This window comes from Trachemys scripta, chromosome 9 (assembly GCF_013100865.1).
Source record: "Trachemys scripta elegans isolate TJP31775 chromosome 9, CAS_Tse_1.0, whole genome shotgun sequence".
Taxonomy (NCBI): Eukaryota; Metazoa; Chordata; order Testudines; family Emydidae; genus Trachemys; species Trachemys scripta.
This window is the reverse complement of record NC_048306.1, coordinates 41,107,921-41,123,168: the sequence shown is the minus strand read 5'-3', so window position 1 is coordinate 41,123,168 and position 15,248 is coordinate 41,107,921. Positions and strand designations below refer to the sequence as shown.

At 48.8% G+C, this 15,248-nt stretch overlaps 1 protein-coding gene across 1 annotated transcript in view; it reads left to right on the top strand.

Moving 5' to 3' along the window:
- The window catches only part of LOC117883332 (regulator of cell cycle RGCC-like), a 12,600-nt gene extending 1,760 nt beyond the window's left edge, over positions 1-10,840 (top strand). The window contains exons 2-5 of the mRNA XM_034782564.1: positions 4,309-4,464; positions 5,288-5,368; positions 7,101-7,163; positions 9,285-10,840. Of these exons, the coding sequence (XP_034638455.1) occupies positions 4,309-4,464; positions 5,288-5,368; positions 7,101-7,163; positions 9,285-9,292 (308 nt within the window). The 3' untranslated portion in view covers positions 9,293-10,840. The remainder of the gene's footprint in view (positions 1-4,308; positions 4,465-5,287; positions 5,369-7,100; positions 7,164-9,284) is intronic.
- Positions 10,841-15,248: the final 4,408 nt, after the last annotated feature.

Below are 15,248 nucleotides of genomic sequence, written 5' to 3'. Positions count from 1 at the left end.
AGAGCTACTACCCATCCTTTAACATTCATGAGAAGGAAGAAATATAACATGTCTGATGCTGGAACCCTTAATCCATTGAAGCCAGTCAATGAGCGGAGGATCAGGCCACAAAATTCTATCCGAAGGGTGGATACAGTTCCACATAGAAGTTTACTCTTAAAAAATGTTAAGATACAGTAAGTTATAATCCAGAAAATAGCTCACACTAGCTGTGTAGAACAGCATAACAACGAGGAGTCCTTGTGGCACCTTAGAGACTAACAAATGTATTTGGGCATAAGCTTTTGTGGGCTAAAACCCACTTCATCAGATGCATGGAGTGGAAAATACAACCTGCCTACTGTATTTTCCACTCCATGCATCTGATGAAGTGGGTTTTAGCCCACAAAATCTTATGCCCAAATACATTTGTTAGTCTCTAAGGTGCCACAAGGACTCCTCGTTGTTATGCTGTTCTACACAGCTAGTGTGAGCTATTTTCTGGATTATAACTTACTGTATCTTAACATTTTTTAAGAGTAAACTTCTATGTGGAACTGTATCCACCCTTCGGATAGAATTTTGTGGCCTGATCCTCCGCTCATTGACTGGCTTCAATGGATTAAGGGTTCCAGCATCAGACATGTTATATTTCTTCCTTCTCATGAATGTTAAAGGATGGGTAGTAGCTCTTGTGGATTTGTGTCCCTGCATGCAGGGAGCAGTATCCATACACAGCCACGTTTTGATTAAAAATCCTCCCCTCCCCCAATTTTTTTTCTTGATAGTGTACTGATAGCGAGGGACAGCTCCAGCTCCCAGACTTAAAGGGTACAGAGCAGCGGCTGCAGCATTGAACCTCAAAGCCTGTAGCTCCTCTCTCATGGGCAGGCAAGTCAGCTGTTAACCGTGATTCCTTCCAAGGCTGTGGGGAAAAACCCCATCCTGGGATCACGCTCCTGTAAACTGTTTACTAGCCATCAATTATTCCAAGCAGCAACTTCTCTTCGGCAACTTTCTCCCCATGAAGCCTATCTGCATTGCATTTCTGCCCAGAAGAGTAAATACATGTTGTACAATGGAAGGGGAAAAAAGTAGACTGCTTTACTGAAGACTAGGGAAATATTCTAAGGGTTTCCCCCTCTAAACTGTGGTAAGAACCACAAAACAAGTTATTTATTAAGGACTCTCAGAGAGCCAAGATATGTCACTCAGAAGGCACTCTTGCAGCACAATTCTACCTCCTCTTGCTATAATCTAACTAAAAACAGTTGCTGATCTATAGAAGTTGCAGTGTGTATGTTTCCTGCCATCTGCAGATAACCTGTGTACCGTTAGCCTCATTCTTGAAATGGCACGAGGATCGGGACAGTAACCGTTATCTCTCACTCATATGCACACACCCACACATGCCCGTGCACACCCTCACAGAAGTCAGGCTTCATTACATTCTCGATTATCTTGTCTGTGCTTGTGTTTTGTAAGAGGTTTTAATTTTAAGCTGTAAATGCAGGAGCAGAATTTTCTGATCTTTCTGAAAGCTGTTGTTCGTGGGTGACGGATGAGCACGTCCTCTGAGCGTGGTACTCTAAATAAATAACCATGAATATACAAAGATAGGGCTGGATCCCCAGCTAAGCTAAATCCAGAGTAACTTGGAATTAAACCTGATTTACACCAGCATAGATGAAATCAGAACCCAGTTTGTGGATCCCAGGAGCTCGCCAGGATCCATTTTAGTTGAGTACATCAGTTCTCATACAGTTCAGAAGGGTGTTTATATTTTTAAAAAAAGTCTACTGTCAAGAAAACCTCAGAGGAAATGAGCACACAGACAATAGGCTCTTGTATGTGATGCTAAGGATGTGATTGAACTTGAAGCCAGCAAAGCAAGGAGGTTGATGGATAAAGGAGCAGGATGGCTTTCCATCTTAAACTTGCCCTAATCTTCATGAGTATTGCAGGGTGTCTCCAACTCACACAGGAGAGTATATTCCATACAAAACCTAATCATGACAAGCTTTACCTTGCTCAAGTTGGCTTGCATCAAAACCTTTGGGTCCCATAAAAACATTCTATTGTGAGTTGAGGAGGGAGCGCCTGTGAACAGAAGAAGCTTTCAATAGTCTTTCAGAGATCAGAGCAAATGTTTATATTGTAAACTCTTTGAAGCTAAGATCTTATTTTAAGCTCTCTCTGCAAAGTGCCTAGTGGGCAATTAGCTACAAAGGTTTCCAGCAGTTGAGGATCTGGCCTCTTAATGTTTGTGAGCCAGCCAGCTACTATGGTGATGGGCCTATATATATATAATGTAGGTGGCTAGAGAGACCCAGCTGACAGGCCTGTTTCCGCTCACACACCAGCTTCCCAGTGGAGGGACTCCTGACTTACTCCACTCTGAGGGAGAGCAAAATCTGGCTCTGTGTAGTGTAGAGCGGTGGTTTGTAAATGCGCTGAAGAGTGGCCTCTCTTGCAATCCTGTGGTGCATTTGCTCAGCTCTTCTTTCTTCAAGGTTGTAATGTTGCTTCTTTATTACACTCCAAGGCTACTCTGTAAGTTTTTCAAGGCCAGCTGCATTGGGGAAAAATGGCAGTGGGTTAGTGTCCTCCCTGTTGTAACTCTCCTGAAGGCAATGGAGTTAAACCAAGGAGGACTTTGGCTCAATGGGTCAAAGTCAGTGGTGATGTGATTGGTTGTGACAATTAGTTTGTCTACAAGGCACAAAGTGCTGATGCACCAGCTGGTGGAATGTCCACTGAAGTCAATGGAAGTAGCTCTTCTTTGCTCCCAGCTGCATTTGGCACATTCTTGCTGGTGGAGCTGTAGAAGCAACATGCTCACTCCTCAAGGGGGAAGAAGAACCTTGCACCATGCATCAGTGACCCTGCTGCTCCTTAGCTGGTTAGAATTGCTGGCTCTCTTACAGCCCTCCTTAGCCAGAAGGCTGGTGCCCACAGCAGTTGGGTGGAGTGAGGCTGAAAGTTCTGAGGGGGGTAGGGAAGAGTTGTCTGTCCCGTTGCTCAAGCTGGTGGCCTGGAGTCTGCTCGGACACATCCTGGAGTACATCTGCTGCTCTGCCCCTAGGCTGGGATGACTGTACAGCTTTCCCAGCACTTCCTGCTGCTTTTCATATGTTGGTTTTTCTCCTACAGAATTGCCAAAGCTTACAGTCCCAACTCCTAGCTTCACAACAAGGAAGTCAAATTATAGAGGAGACTCTGCCAATTGTATTTATATTGCTTGATTTGCGCGTTGCTGGAGGTCTGGTCCTGGAAACTCACTCGGCTACCCAGGAGTAAATACAGGGATTCTTTAAAATCCTGACAAAGTTTCCTCTACAAATTTACATCCCTTGGTTTTTCCCCCTCCCCTTTCCCATGCCCATTAAAAACCACTTGGAGGAATCCAATGAACTGGTGTGATCTGATTCCAATCTCACGTTGGTGTAAACTGGGAGTAACTGATGAAATTGGTGACATTACACTGGGGTAAAGCAGTAAGTGAGATCAGAATCAGGCCCAGGGTCTATCTCAGACTCTCTGCTGCACAACTGCATCTGCACTGTTGCTGACACAGTTTGAACTATTCTGTAGACAGAGCCCTTGTGTCCTCAGGTCACACTCATGAGCACTATTGCAAATGAGTGGCTGCACAGCCATTGGCTGATTAGGACATGTTGTCCAGTCAATCACAGGGATAACTGAGAGCAAGGGGTTGATGGTCATATCTGACCCACATGCCCATGATGCTGAGAGCATAACTGGGATTGGCTGCTGGGGTGTCCATGGCGGGGAATGCTGGGGGTGGATAAAGGCACACCCAGACAGCATCTCCTCCTGTGTTCCATTATGTATGTGGCTAAAGGTGGCCATCTTATGGGAACACTCTTCTGCTCTACGGATCACTTCAAAGTTGCTTTTCTGGTCCCTCCCCTTACTCAGATCCAGGGCCTGACTCTGATCACTCTCACATGGGTTCTACACTGTGGTAACGTCACTGACTTTAGGCTCCTAGTCTATCTGCTCAGTACACTGAATTCCCAGTTCTCCCCCCAAAATCTGGCCACTGTTGGTGCGAGAGCCTTCTCCCCTGCAGCTCCTACCACCCAGGACAACTTCTCTCTTCTCCCCATGTCATCTGATTTCCAAGCTTCATAGCAAACCTCTTTCCTCCTTTGTCCCATAATTTCCCTCTTTCTGATCTCCTGATCCCCCTTCCCACCCTGCTCAGAAGCACTCCGGGGGGTGTGTGTGTGTGAGAGAGAGAGAGAGAGAGATGGTCTGTATTGCCTCCAAATGACTCACTGGGCTGATCTGTTGAATCTTCAGTGCTGCCAGATGACCTCAATGACCTCCTGAGGGAGTTTGACGAAGTGATTGAAGACTTTGACAAGGGTGAAGTTTGTCAGTATGAGCAGCACCTGGAGGAGCTGAAGAGAAGGACCCTCCCCAGTGTCTATGACAGCGGCATTGATGAGCTAGAAAGTGAGTTTTGGGGGTTGTTGGTGCAGAATAAAAGGAGTCATGGTGCTCACCCGGGGTGGGGTGTTGCATCACTGGGGAAAACCCACTGGGAGGGACGAGGGGAACGTGTCTGCCTCCTCCATCCCCATCCAACCACTTACTATCTTGCTGGAGATCCCTTGAACGTGGCTGCAGGGCTCCTGCAATTTTACCTCCCCAAATGTCTGTGGCTGCACCTCTGTTTTGTTCAGTGATTCAACTTTTAGGTCATTCCGTCTTTGAGCATCCCCATGTTGGCCACACATTCATGGGTCTCTTCCCTCTAAGGCTTTGTTGGGTAGCATCTGTGCTTACTCTGAGGGGTTGTGATGTCTGTGTGCCTGACAGGTGCATCTTTAAAGTCAAGGGTTTGTCAGCCACTGCATTGTAACCCCCATGCGAGAGAGGATTTAATGGCTTCACTGCTGCATAACATACCAGAGTCTTGGGCCAAAACCCACCTCTCTGATCTTTCTCTGCCCCCTTGTGCCTGTGATAATCCCAGTGAAGTTCCAGATCACTGTGTTCCACCATCACACCCAGACTGCAGAGGATGCCGTTAGATTGAATTTGGCCCCTGCTGGGCTGGTAAAAAAGCATTGTTCACTTTTGTAGCTGGGACTTGTAGCAAAAGTGGTGCAGTTCAGCTGCTCAGCTGACAGAAAGTGGGACCCAGCAGCTAGATTTGGGAATCCATGTTTCACCATGTTGGCCCCTGTTCCCTGCTGGCATATTTATAATGCCCCTGTGGTCCTTGGAGCTAGATGATGCCTTGGTGCAGTGACTGATCTTGTTCTGTCTGCAGGTACCAGCACGTCTCCTGGGAGCAGTTTAAACTCCAGTGAAGAAGCTCTCAACACGTCGGACAGCATTGCTAACTCCAAAGGTAAGACCAGGACAGATCTCCATCAAAAAATTTTCTTCAAGGGGTACCCTGGGGAATCCTATTTAAAGAGCCCTCAGGGTAGAGGAATCCAGGATCTGAGCCCATTCCCTCAGCAATGGCCCTGGAGAAATTGAATGCATTAAAGATAAGGTGCATTCAGATCAGTAACTGCAGCATATCCATGTTTTTATGTGGGAATCCTGGCTAGCGGGGTATATTCTGTGAGGAATTGAGAGTAGAGTTGACTCCCTCTGAATTGCAGAACGTGCATGATGTTACCGAGCTATGTTTCTGGTCCAGGCTGGAATCCGATCTGATGGGTCCATTCAGCGCTCATGGATCCCAGCCCAGAACCTTGTTACTGAAAGGGTCACCCAGCCCTGGCCCTGACAGAGGGCTCAGCAGAGGGTGATCTCAGAAGCTGTGCCTTGCATGGCTCAGAAACAAGAGAAATACTTGGGTCTGTAGCCCTGATTTTTCTTCTACATCAGAATGCCACTGACTTGCATGGAGTCACTCCTGATTCACCCCAGTGAAAGTGAGAGGAGAAGGGGGCCCTTGCCTCCAAGCTATCAGTTCCTCCTACTATTCAACCTGAATTTTCCTTCGCTTAAATTCAGCCCATCAGTCCAGGTGACACCCCTTTGGGCCACCCTAAACCCCAGAAGCATGTTGGCTGGGTTCAGTGGCTGAACTGGTTGTGCTAATGGGGATACAGGCTGGTGGTTGCCCAAGGACCTCTAAGGAGTCCTTTGTTCTGGGGTGACATCCTGGGTCCCCTGTAGAAATGAGACCAGAATCTGTATAAGGATTCAGAGATTAGGGAGAGTCGCCTACACACACTTCCACTCCACAATAAAGGGACCATGGCTTAGATGTCTGATGCTCTCCCAGGCATCTCCTGGGAACACCATTTCTCAGGCTCTTCAATTCCTAGTCAGGACTTTGGAAAGACTATCTCCAGAAAAATCCATCCCACATTTTTCCCTAAGATGAGTGTGTACAGTGCAGGGCTTTGAGAGATTAATAAGTGCTCATGCAAGGCTGATGTGATCAGTAAAGATCACAGTATATGCACCTTACTGTCAAGTCTCAGTGCTTTGGTTTAAGGCATTCCAAAGGACCTGGGCCATAATGCCAGGCAGACCAATCATTTGTACTCCAGACTGGCCATCAGAAGTACCCCACAACCCAATTAGACTTCACATTAAGGCTGTGTCTACACTACTAACTAGGGATGCGATTCCCCGGCTCATGTGCACATGCTCACGCTAGCTCAGTGAGCGCTAGCATGAGTATAAAGAGCAGGGTAGTTGAGTAGCCCAGGTAGTAACAGAGGAGGCATGCCTGAGCCGTGCTGAGTGCAAACCCACCTTTAAAACAGCAGGTATGTACTTGGCAGGGCTCAGCCACCTCTGCTGCAGCTACCCGTACTACCGGGCCTATGCTGTTGCAGCTGCATGGAGTGAGCGCCAGTATGTGTACAGAAGCCGGGGAATCACACCCCTAGTTCATAGTGTAGACCTAGCCTCAGGCTAGTCTATAAACTACATCCCAGATGTTCCAAATCCTTGTGACAAGATGTGCCAATGGATGATGTTATGAAAGCAGTAATAGTAGCATGGCCTGAGCAGCCATGGGCAGAAGAAGCCAAGGAGAATCCCTTTTGTAACCTGCACTGGGATGGGTGTGGCATGCCAAGCATCTGACTACAGATCTTTTTCTCTGTTAGCTAAGCTTGGGGACACACAGGAGCTGGAGGAGTTCATTGCAGATCTGGATAAAGTGCTAGAGGGTATGTATGGAGCCTTGATCTCTGCCACGTTTTGATGACCACTGAAAGCTAGATCCTCCACTGCTGGCCATCAGTGCAGCTCCCCTGAAGTCAATAGAACTACGGTGACTGATCCAGGCTGATGATTTGTCCCTAGGCATGACTGTGTCTGACTATGCCTCTCCTCGTTCTCCACGCTGTGCAGTCCCTTGCAGGAGCTCCGCCTGTCCTGTGGCGGCTGCATCCTTCTCTCCTCTAACGTTAGGAATTGTATCTTGACAGACAGCATGGACACCTGACAGGTGTGAATTCTGGGCTGCTGCCTCCAGGGTTGTAGAGCGCCTGGGCTGGAATGTGGTGTCTAGACTACAGTGCATCCTCCTGGGTTAGTCTGACACAAGGCAGCCATGGCGGGGAATGTAATCTAGTGTTTAAGGGTGGGATTTTCAATGGGAGTTAGGTGCCTGAATCCCCTAGAGCAGTAGTTCTCAAACCTTTGTATTGGTGACCCCTTTCACACAGCAAGCCTGAGTGTGACCCCCCCCCTTGTAAATTAAAAACATGTTTTTATGTATTTAACACCATTATAAATGCTGGAGGCAAAGGTGGGTTTGGGGTGGAGGCTGACAGCTCACAACCCCCCCATGTAATAACCTTGCGACCCCCTGAGGGATCCCGACCCCCAGTTTGAGATCCCCAGCCCTAGAGCACCACTCAGCTCCCATGGAATCCATAAACCTGGGCACCTAACTTCCTCAGGCTTGTTAGAAACACCAGCATTAAACACTAGTGGAATCTGAGATCTCGGGTGAAATCCTGGCCCCATTGGAGTCAGTGGCAAAACTCCCCCTGACCGCAATGTGCCAGGATTTCACTCTGGGATTCCATTCTAGTCTCTTCCACCCAGCTGCTGGGGTGACCTTGGGTCAGTGTCTCCTTTCCCCTCTCTGCGCCATCCTTTCCCATCTGTCAAGTGGGGGTGATGCTACTGTCCTGCCCTGAGGGAGGTGGCTGGGGGGCCTGACAGATATTGGTGAAGTGCTGGGTGCGCCACAGGTGATAAATTCTATAGTCTCCATCATTCAGGGCTACATTGGTCCAATGTGTTCGGGGCAGCCCTGGCAAGCTGCCGCCCGAGCTCTGCATCCCTGCTGCTTCCTTGCAGCCCCCCTCTAGTCTGAGAGGAGAGGGGAAATGACAGCACTTCCTGATTATATTTGTCTCCCGCTGTGCTGGTGCTGGCAGGAAACACCCCAGAGAGAGGTGGCCCAGGCTGGATTTCCTCTCACTCAAGCAGCCGGCTGTGATTAAAACAAATCAAACCAATGTGGATGTCCAGCGTATAGGATAATCTGTGGTGATAGCAGGAGTGCAGGACAGCAAGCTGGGGCTGGGCTGCTATTGGATAAACACTGACCTCCAGGCCTGTAACACTGGCCTTTACTGAGCAGAGTGACAGATCTTTCCTGCAACTCTTTGCCTGCTGCATTGCTCCCTGCTAATGAAACCTAGGGGGGGTTTACATATGCACGTGGGAGACGGTTTCTATCTTCAGTTTTGTCTAAGGGAAATTCTTGCCCTTTTCTGACCTCTGTATGCAGGGATACTGACCGCAACTTCTGGCCCACTTCTCTAGAATGAGTAAAAAGCTGCAAATTGAATCCTCTGCCATTCATAACATCTCACTTGGGAGAGAAGCAGTAATAACAAAACGCTGCTCTCCTCCAGCACCTGGCACCCAGGCATCTCCACGCACTTTACAGGATGGCTGGTTTCCATCTTTACAGATGGGGAAACTGAGACACAATTAAGGTCCAAACTTTCAAAAGTCATTTTTTGGTGCCCAGCTTAAGGCAGTTAGGGTCTGACTGTTTTTTCAGATGTGCTGAGCAGCTCCCCTGGAGTTCCTTTGTTGCTCAGCACCCCTGAATGTCCCCCCACAGAAGCCACAAGTTGGCACATAAAATCAGTTGGTCATTGTTGAAATGTTGGCTGTTAACCCCAAGCAGAGCCAGGAACCGGATCCAGGAGGCCCGATTCCCAGTTTAACCACTACACACACAGCCTGGCAAAACAGGGTTTGGGTTTCCTTTGCATTGGCTGAGTTCAGTGGCCTAACAATACATTTTCTTTGCCCTGCAGAGATGTGAGATGCTGTCTTTGGCCTGGAGTTCTGAGAAGAGGTTATGGCAGATCTGAGATGTTTCCCATTGTTCCACCCCATCCTTTCATGTTCTACTCTGGAAGAGCAGGGTCTAAAATTCATACCCTATGGGGCAAGGATAATACAGGCACACTTCCCATCTGCAGAGCAACTGTCCAGCAACAACGACAGACCTGAAGTGCAAATCCATCACGCCTGAGAATCCTGGCTGGTTTCCTTCTGTCTCATTTGATTGTCCTCTTCAGACAATCAGCATAAATAGCAAATACTGATTCATCTCAGGGTGTGGGCACCTGCAAGTTGGGATTTATTTAGGTACTGGCCTTGGCATATTTCCTTCTGCATTTGGTGGACTACTAACCACAAAAACTTTCCACTTTCAAAGCAAAATTTCTCCAGCTGTTACCCATAGCACTCCTCTTCCCTCCTCTTTCCAATGTATTGTCTCCCCCTCTCTGAGGGGAAGGGGTTGGGTGGAGTGTTTAAGGAGATATCTTTACTCTAAGCAGAATTCCAGGTGCCGGAATTGCAAGCCAAGGTAAGCTACCCCTGGAGTCCAGAGTCCCATCTGTAATGAGAAGGAAAGCAGGGTGAAGCCTTTTATTTCCCAGCTCCATCAGGGTCCTCTCTATGAGAAATTGTACAGTATTTCCTGGGCCTGTGGACAATTGTTCTTCTCTTAATGAACCTCCTGAAGTACTTTAACACTGCAGGGCTCTCTTTGGTATCAGTGGTAGCTCTGCTGGCAAATACCACCTGCAGCAATTGGTGGGCATCTCCATTTTAAAGTTGGCTAAGTGTCTGCTCATGCTCTAAGCACCTTCCCTAAGGGTTTAAGATGGGCTAGGCTAGCAATTGATTGCCATTTATTGTAGTTTAAGAGTAGAGGGAGACCCATACTAACCCTCTGGATCTCCACTAGAAGGTATAATGGGACTGTGCAAACCACCAGAGCTGAACATCCCTCAACTTTGGATTTGGATCACAGCTCTACAGTTGACCACACCTAATTTTGTGTTGATCTATCTTGACCAAAGGACGCTGTTGAATCCTAATAAATGACCTTTAATAATGATGCCAAGCCAGATCTTCAGCTGCCATAGATTGACATATCTCTGACTTCCATGGAGCAATGTCAAAGTACCACCAGCTGAGGATCTGTGCAATGAGGTATCTCTCTTCAGGTTCAAGAAGATACTTATTGCCTAACTCAGTGGTTTTCAACCAGTGGTCCATGAACCCCTGGGGGACCATGAACTATGATTTCCAAAGGGGTCCACACCTCCATTTGAAAATTTTTAGGGGTCTGCAAATGAAAAAAAGGTTGAAAACCACTGGCCTAAATAAGCAGACAATGGTTCTTACTTTCTCATAAGTTCCCAGCTGTTTACTGAATATCTTCAGACCAGACCCTAAATGCCTCTGCCTTGAATGCTTGTATTCTGTTGTAAATATTGTAAAATAAGGATGATTCTAAAATTTTTATACAGATGTGCATGTATTTTATGAATAAAAGGATTTTGTGGAGCCTTCACCCAGAGTGGATTTGCTCTGTGAATGCTGCCTCCAGGGCTTTCCCATTCCTGGAGTTGCAGAGCTGTGCACTCAAGTAATCTTGTAGTTATAGGGTTGCACCTAACCCCATGGACAAAGGATCTGTGATGGGAGCTGGGGCTAAGTGATTCTCCCACATGGGCTATGTGTGACCCTTGGGTCACCCTGAGAAATATTGCAGCATTCAGACAGAAGTAGCCAAGCAATGAGGATGCTTGAAAAAGTCTTCAATGGGCATGGTGTCTCATATGCAACGACTGCATCCTCTGACCCCTGGATTCTTTATTACAGTGGAGAGGTACTTTGTGATAGTTGAGGCTGAGACTTGGTTTTTTTTTTTTGTTTTTTTTTTTGGGTTTTTTTTTTTTTTTTTTTTTTTAATACAGGCTCCAAAAATGACATGCTGAATCAGATAGTCTTGAAAATTACTGTGTCTCAGGGGACTGTTAGCAGTCCAAATCTGAGTCCATTTCAGCAAGGGCTTCCTGAGATACAGCCCCCTAAATAATAAATCAAATGACATCCAAATGTTATGGTTCTTATAAATTTGCCCACATGTGGGGTTCAAATGATGTCTCTGATCCTCCGCAAACTGCTGTCACCTGCTGGGGATTGTTCCCCACTAGTCTCTGGCTAACCACTGCCTCTTTGAGGAAGCACTGTTTAAAAAGCTGTTTGGGTTGATGACCCAGAGAAAGGCACTTGCATGTCCGCAGCAGGACAGGGCATTGGAGGCACGCCCAAGTGTTCACAAGCAGCCTGACCTCTGAGCATGTGACACGAGATAGCATGCAATGGCCATTAAACCCAAACAGCACCTATGCTACTGTGAGTCTGAGTGCTGCCCTTGTCAGCTTTCTAAAACATGTGTTGTGCACCTGAGTTCTCTAGGACTATTTCAAGAACTTCACTGCTGGTTTATAAGCCAAGAAACTTTCTTAGATAGACCGGCCACGTGGGATAGGGTGGAGAATCAGACTGGAGAACAGGAGTGTAAGACTGCAAGGGACAGGATGAGGTGTGAGTGGGACAGGCTGTGCACAGATGAATGGGTGTATGGTTTTGAGTCTGTGTGTCTGAGAAGGGGTGTGTATGTGTGGGAGGTGTGAACCCTGTGTCCAGGGGGCTGGCCAGCTCAAGTCAGGCCTCCTACAGCTGGTGCCTTGGAGTGTGTGGCTCTGATCTCACAACTGAGCTGGTGGGAGTTTTGCAGGTTGGACCAGCTGAGTTTCACAGAAAGCAGGAGCAGGTGGTACTTGGGCTGAAGCTGGCTGTCTCTGTGTGTGTGTTTTAAGGGTGATTTTAAACAAATGTTGCATACTGACCAGGACACTAACCCTTGGCACGATCAGAGGAGATAATCAGTGGAAGGGCAGAGTGCCAGCACCAGTTTATAGGGAACCGAACTGATGTTATTCATCAAATATTAGGAACATGGGGATTCTGGAGTGAGCTGAACTTGGATTTGGTACTGGAAGAAATGTGGACGAGTGCTGGTGCTGAGGATAGGTGGGAAAAGCAAAGAAACTGGGTGTGGGAACAACAGCATTTTCTCTCAGGGGCCAGGGAAGGGATCTGACCACTTCTCACATTTCAATTCTCTGTTTTAGTCTTTTTCTAGTTCTTCCCCTTTTAACCTCCCACAAATTTAAACCTTAATTGAGAGGATTGAGTCACCTTCCTTTGCTTCTTGCCACCTTTGTCTTTGTTAAAAGGAGGATGAGCCCAAACCAAAACCCCAGACCCTGAGTTGCCCTAAAGGTGTACGTTGGCTGCACTTGCTTCCCTGACTTCAGTGGAGTGTTACTGATTTACATCAGCTGTAGCTCTGGCCCTTGAGTTGGGTGGGAGGTTAAACCTGGATCCTAGCTTGGGATCCATTGGCTCACAGAACAGAGTGTTTCCTGGCAAATCATTATTTATTTGTACTACTGTAGCCTGTAGGAGCCCCAGGCATGGAGTGGGCCCTACGGCGTTAGGTGCTGTACAAACACAGAACACACAGATAGGATCTGCCCCAGAAGCTGACTACCTAAGGATACATGTATACTCACCCTCAGGCAGGCAGGTTCAGAGCCTGCCTCCACTGAATTGGGCTCATGCTGCAGGGCTAAAAATAGTTAGATCTAAAAATGTGTAGATGCTCCTGCTAAGGGTGGAGCCCATGTTCTGAGACTCAGCCCCTCGCCAGCTTTCGAGCCTGGGCTGTAGCCTGAGCAGGAATGGCTATACTGCCATTTTTAGCCCTGAAGCATGAGCCCCACAAGCCAGAGTCAATTGACCTGGGTGCTTCAACTCCCTGGTAGGGACATTTTTGGGCAGTGTAGATTTATAGTGCCAATTGCCATAGCAGATGTCTGGGCAAAGATGCATCCACCTGCATAAGTACCATGTGGGAAACACTCAGGACCGGCTCCAGGCACCAGCTGAGCAAGCTTGTGCTTGGGGTGGCAGATTCTACGGGGCGGCATTCTGCCCAATCCTAGGGCAGCACCGCCGCTTTTTTTTGGTTTGCCGATCCAGCTGCCCTGTAGGGGGCAGTGATACGGAGGAGGGGAGAGCCCTGCTGGGAGCGGGCTACGCACTCCGTCTGCCCCAGCTGGTGCCAGGTCTGTAGCAAGCCTGGCAGGGCAGCCTGCGTCTTTCCTTCCCCGCCGACCGGAGCGGCGCGGAGCCCTCCCAGCAGGCGGTGCGGTGGTCGGGGCCTCATGGCGAGCGCCCACTGAAGCGCTGGCCGCCCCCCTGCTCTGTCTCACCCCATTCTGTCCTCCTTCCCGCCACTAGCCGGGGCACATCTGCAGCGCAGGGAGTCCCCCTGCACCCTGGGTCCGGCCGCCTCGTAGCTTTATTATTTTTTTGCTTTGCCGTTCTGGCTGCCCTGATTTTTTTTTTTTTTTTTTTTTGCTTGGGGTGGCAAAAAAGCCAGAGCTGGCCCTGGAAACACTGCAAGGACCCCAGAACGGTGAGGGGCACCACTAGGCAGGTAGGGCACTGCTGGCATGGCTCAGTGAGGCTCCCTGGTGTGTGAGGCACTGCACTAGTGATGGGAGATATGGGGCTTTTCCCTGGGGGCTGCTCACTGAGATGTGGGGAGGAGGAGGAGACAGAGAAGCAAGCAGGCCCTGCCAGATCTCCAAGACATTCTGCAGGACACTGAGGGCATCTCCAGTCCACTGAGGGATGCTCAATGAGGCTGGGTGGGCAGCTATAGGCCATTGAGAGCTGCCTCACGAGGTTCAATGGTCACTTAGTTCCTCTTGCTGCATCTAAGCCCCAGATTTCCGTGACTCGAGGGGGTCTGACATGTCATTGTGATCACAGTATGGTTTTACAGAACAAATTGTTCAGACTTTGGGGGCTAGTAAAAGGGGCACTGAATACATCAATATCCACATGGCTAGGATACAGACAGACTCTGAATAAACATGTTCAAATTAAACTCCTGCTTCTCTTTATTTCATTGCACGACAGCTTGAACGAAAGGGGCTTGTCTCATTTAAAATGGCTTGTAGTGAGAATCTGAGGGCCTGATTAGCTTCTCACAGCTCCTCTCACTTAGTGTAACTCATTGACTTAAATGGAGACACTCCCAATTGGCAGTGGGATAAACTGGAGAAGAATCAGACCCCCTGCCCTGGAACCCATCTTTCTGCCTATGGATTTTAGTTTGATTGTGCTTGGAAATACAGGTGTATTGGTCAGTGAGCATCCCAGATTGCTTTTTTCTGAATGAGTCCCATCTAGTTGCTTGTACTTAAGAACAGACCTGGAATTTCCCTCTTTTCCTGCTTGCAGGGGCAGCCTGATTTGCCAGAAAATACCAGGACTTCTATAACTTCTGTGTTCTCACAGGGAGCACCCTGCCCTTCATTACATCTGTGCCATCTCACTGCCTGCCAATCAGGGCTGGCTCTAGGATTTTTGCCGCCCCAAGCAAAAAAAATTTTGACCGTCCCCCCTTTTTTTTCATGCCCCCTGTCCCCAGCCTCGCCCCAACTCCACCCCTTCCGAACCCCTTCCCCAAACCCCCACCCCTCCCCCCCCCCCGGGGGGCCCCCCCCCCCCCCCCCCCCCACATTGCTTCCTGCGGGCCCCCCACGACCTCCCACCCTAGCTCACCTCTGCTCCGCCTGCTCCCCCGGGCACAGGAGGGTAGAGTAGGGGAGCAGCAGCGCGTTCAGGGGAGCAGGTGGAGCGGAGCTGAGCTCTGGGGGGGGGTGCAGGAAGTAACGGGAGTGTAGAGGAACTGCTCCCTGCTCCAGCTCACCTCCGCTACACCACTGCCGCCTCCTTTGAGCGCCTGCCGCTCGGCTTCTCCTCCCTCCCTCCCAGCCTTGCTGCGCAAACAGCTGTTTCATGCACGGCAAGCCTGGGAGGGAGGGGGTAGA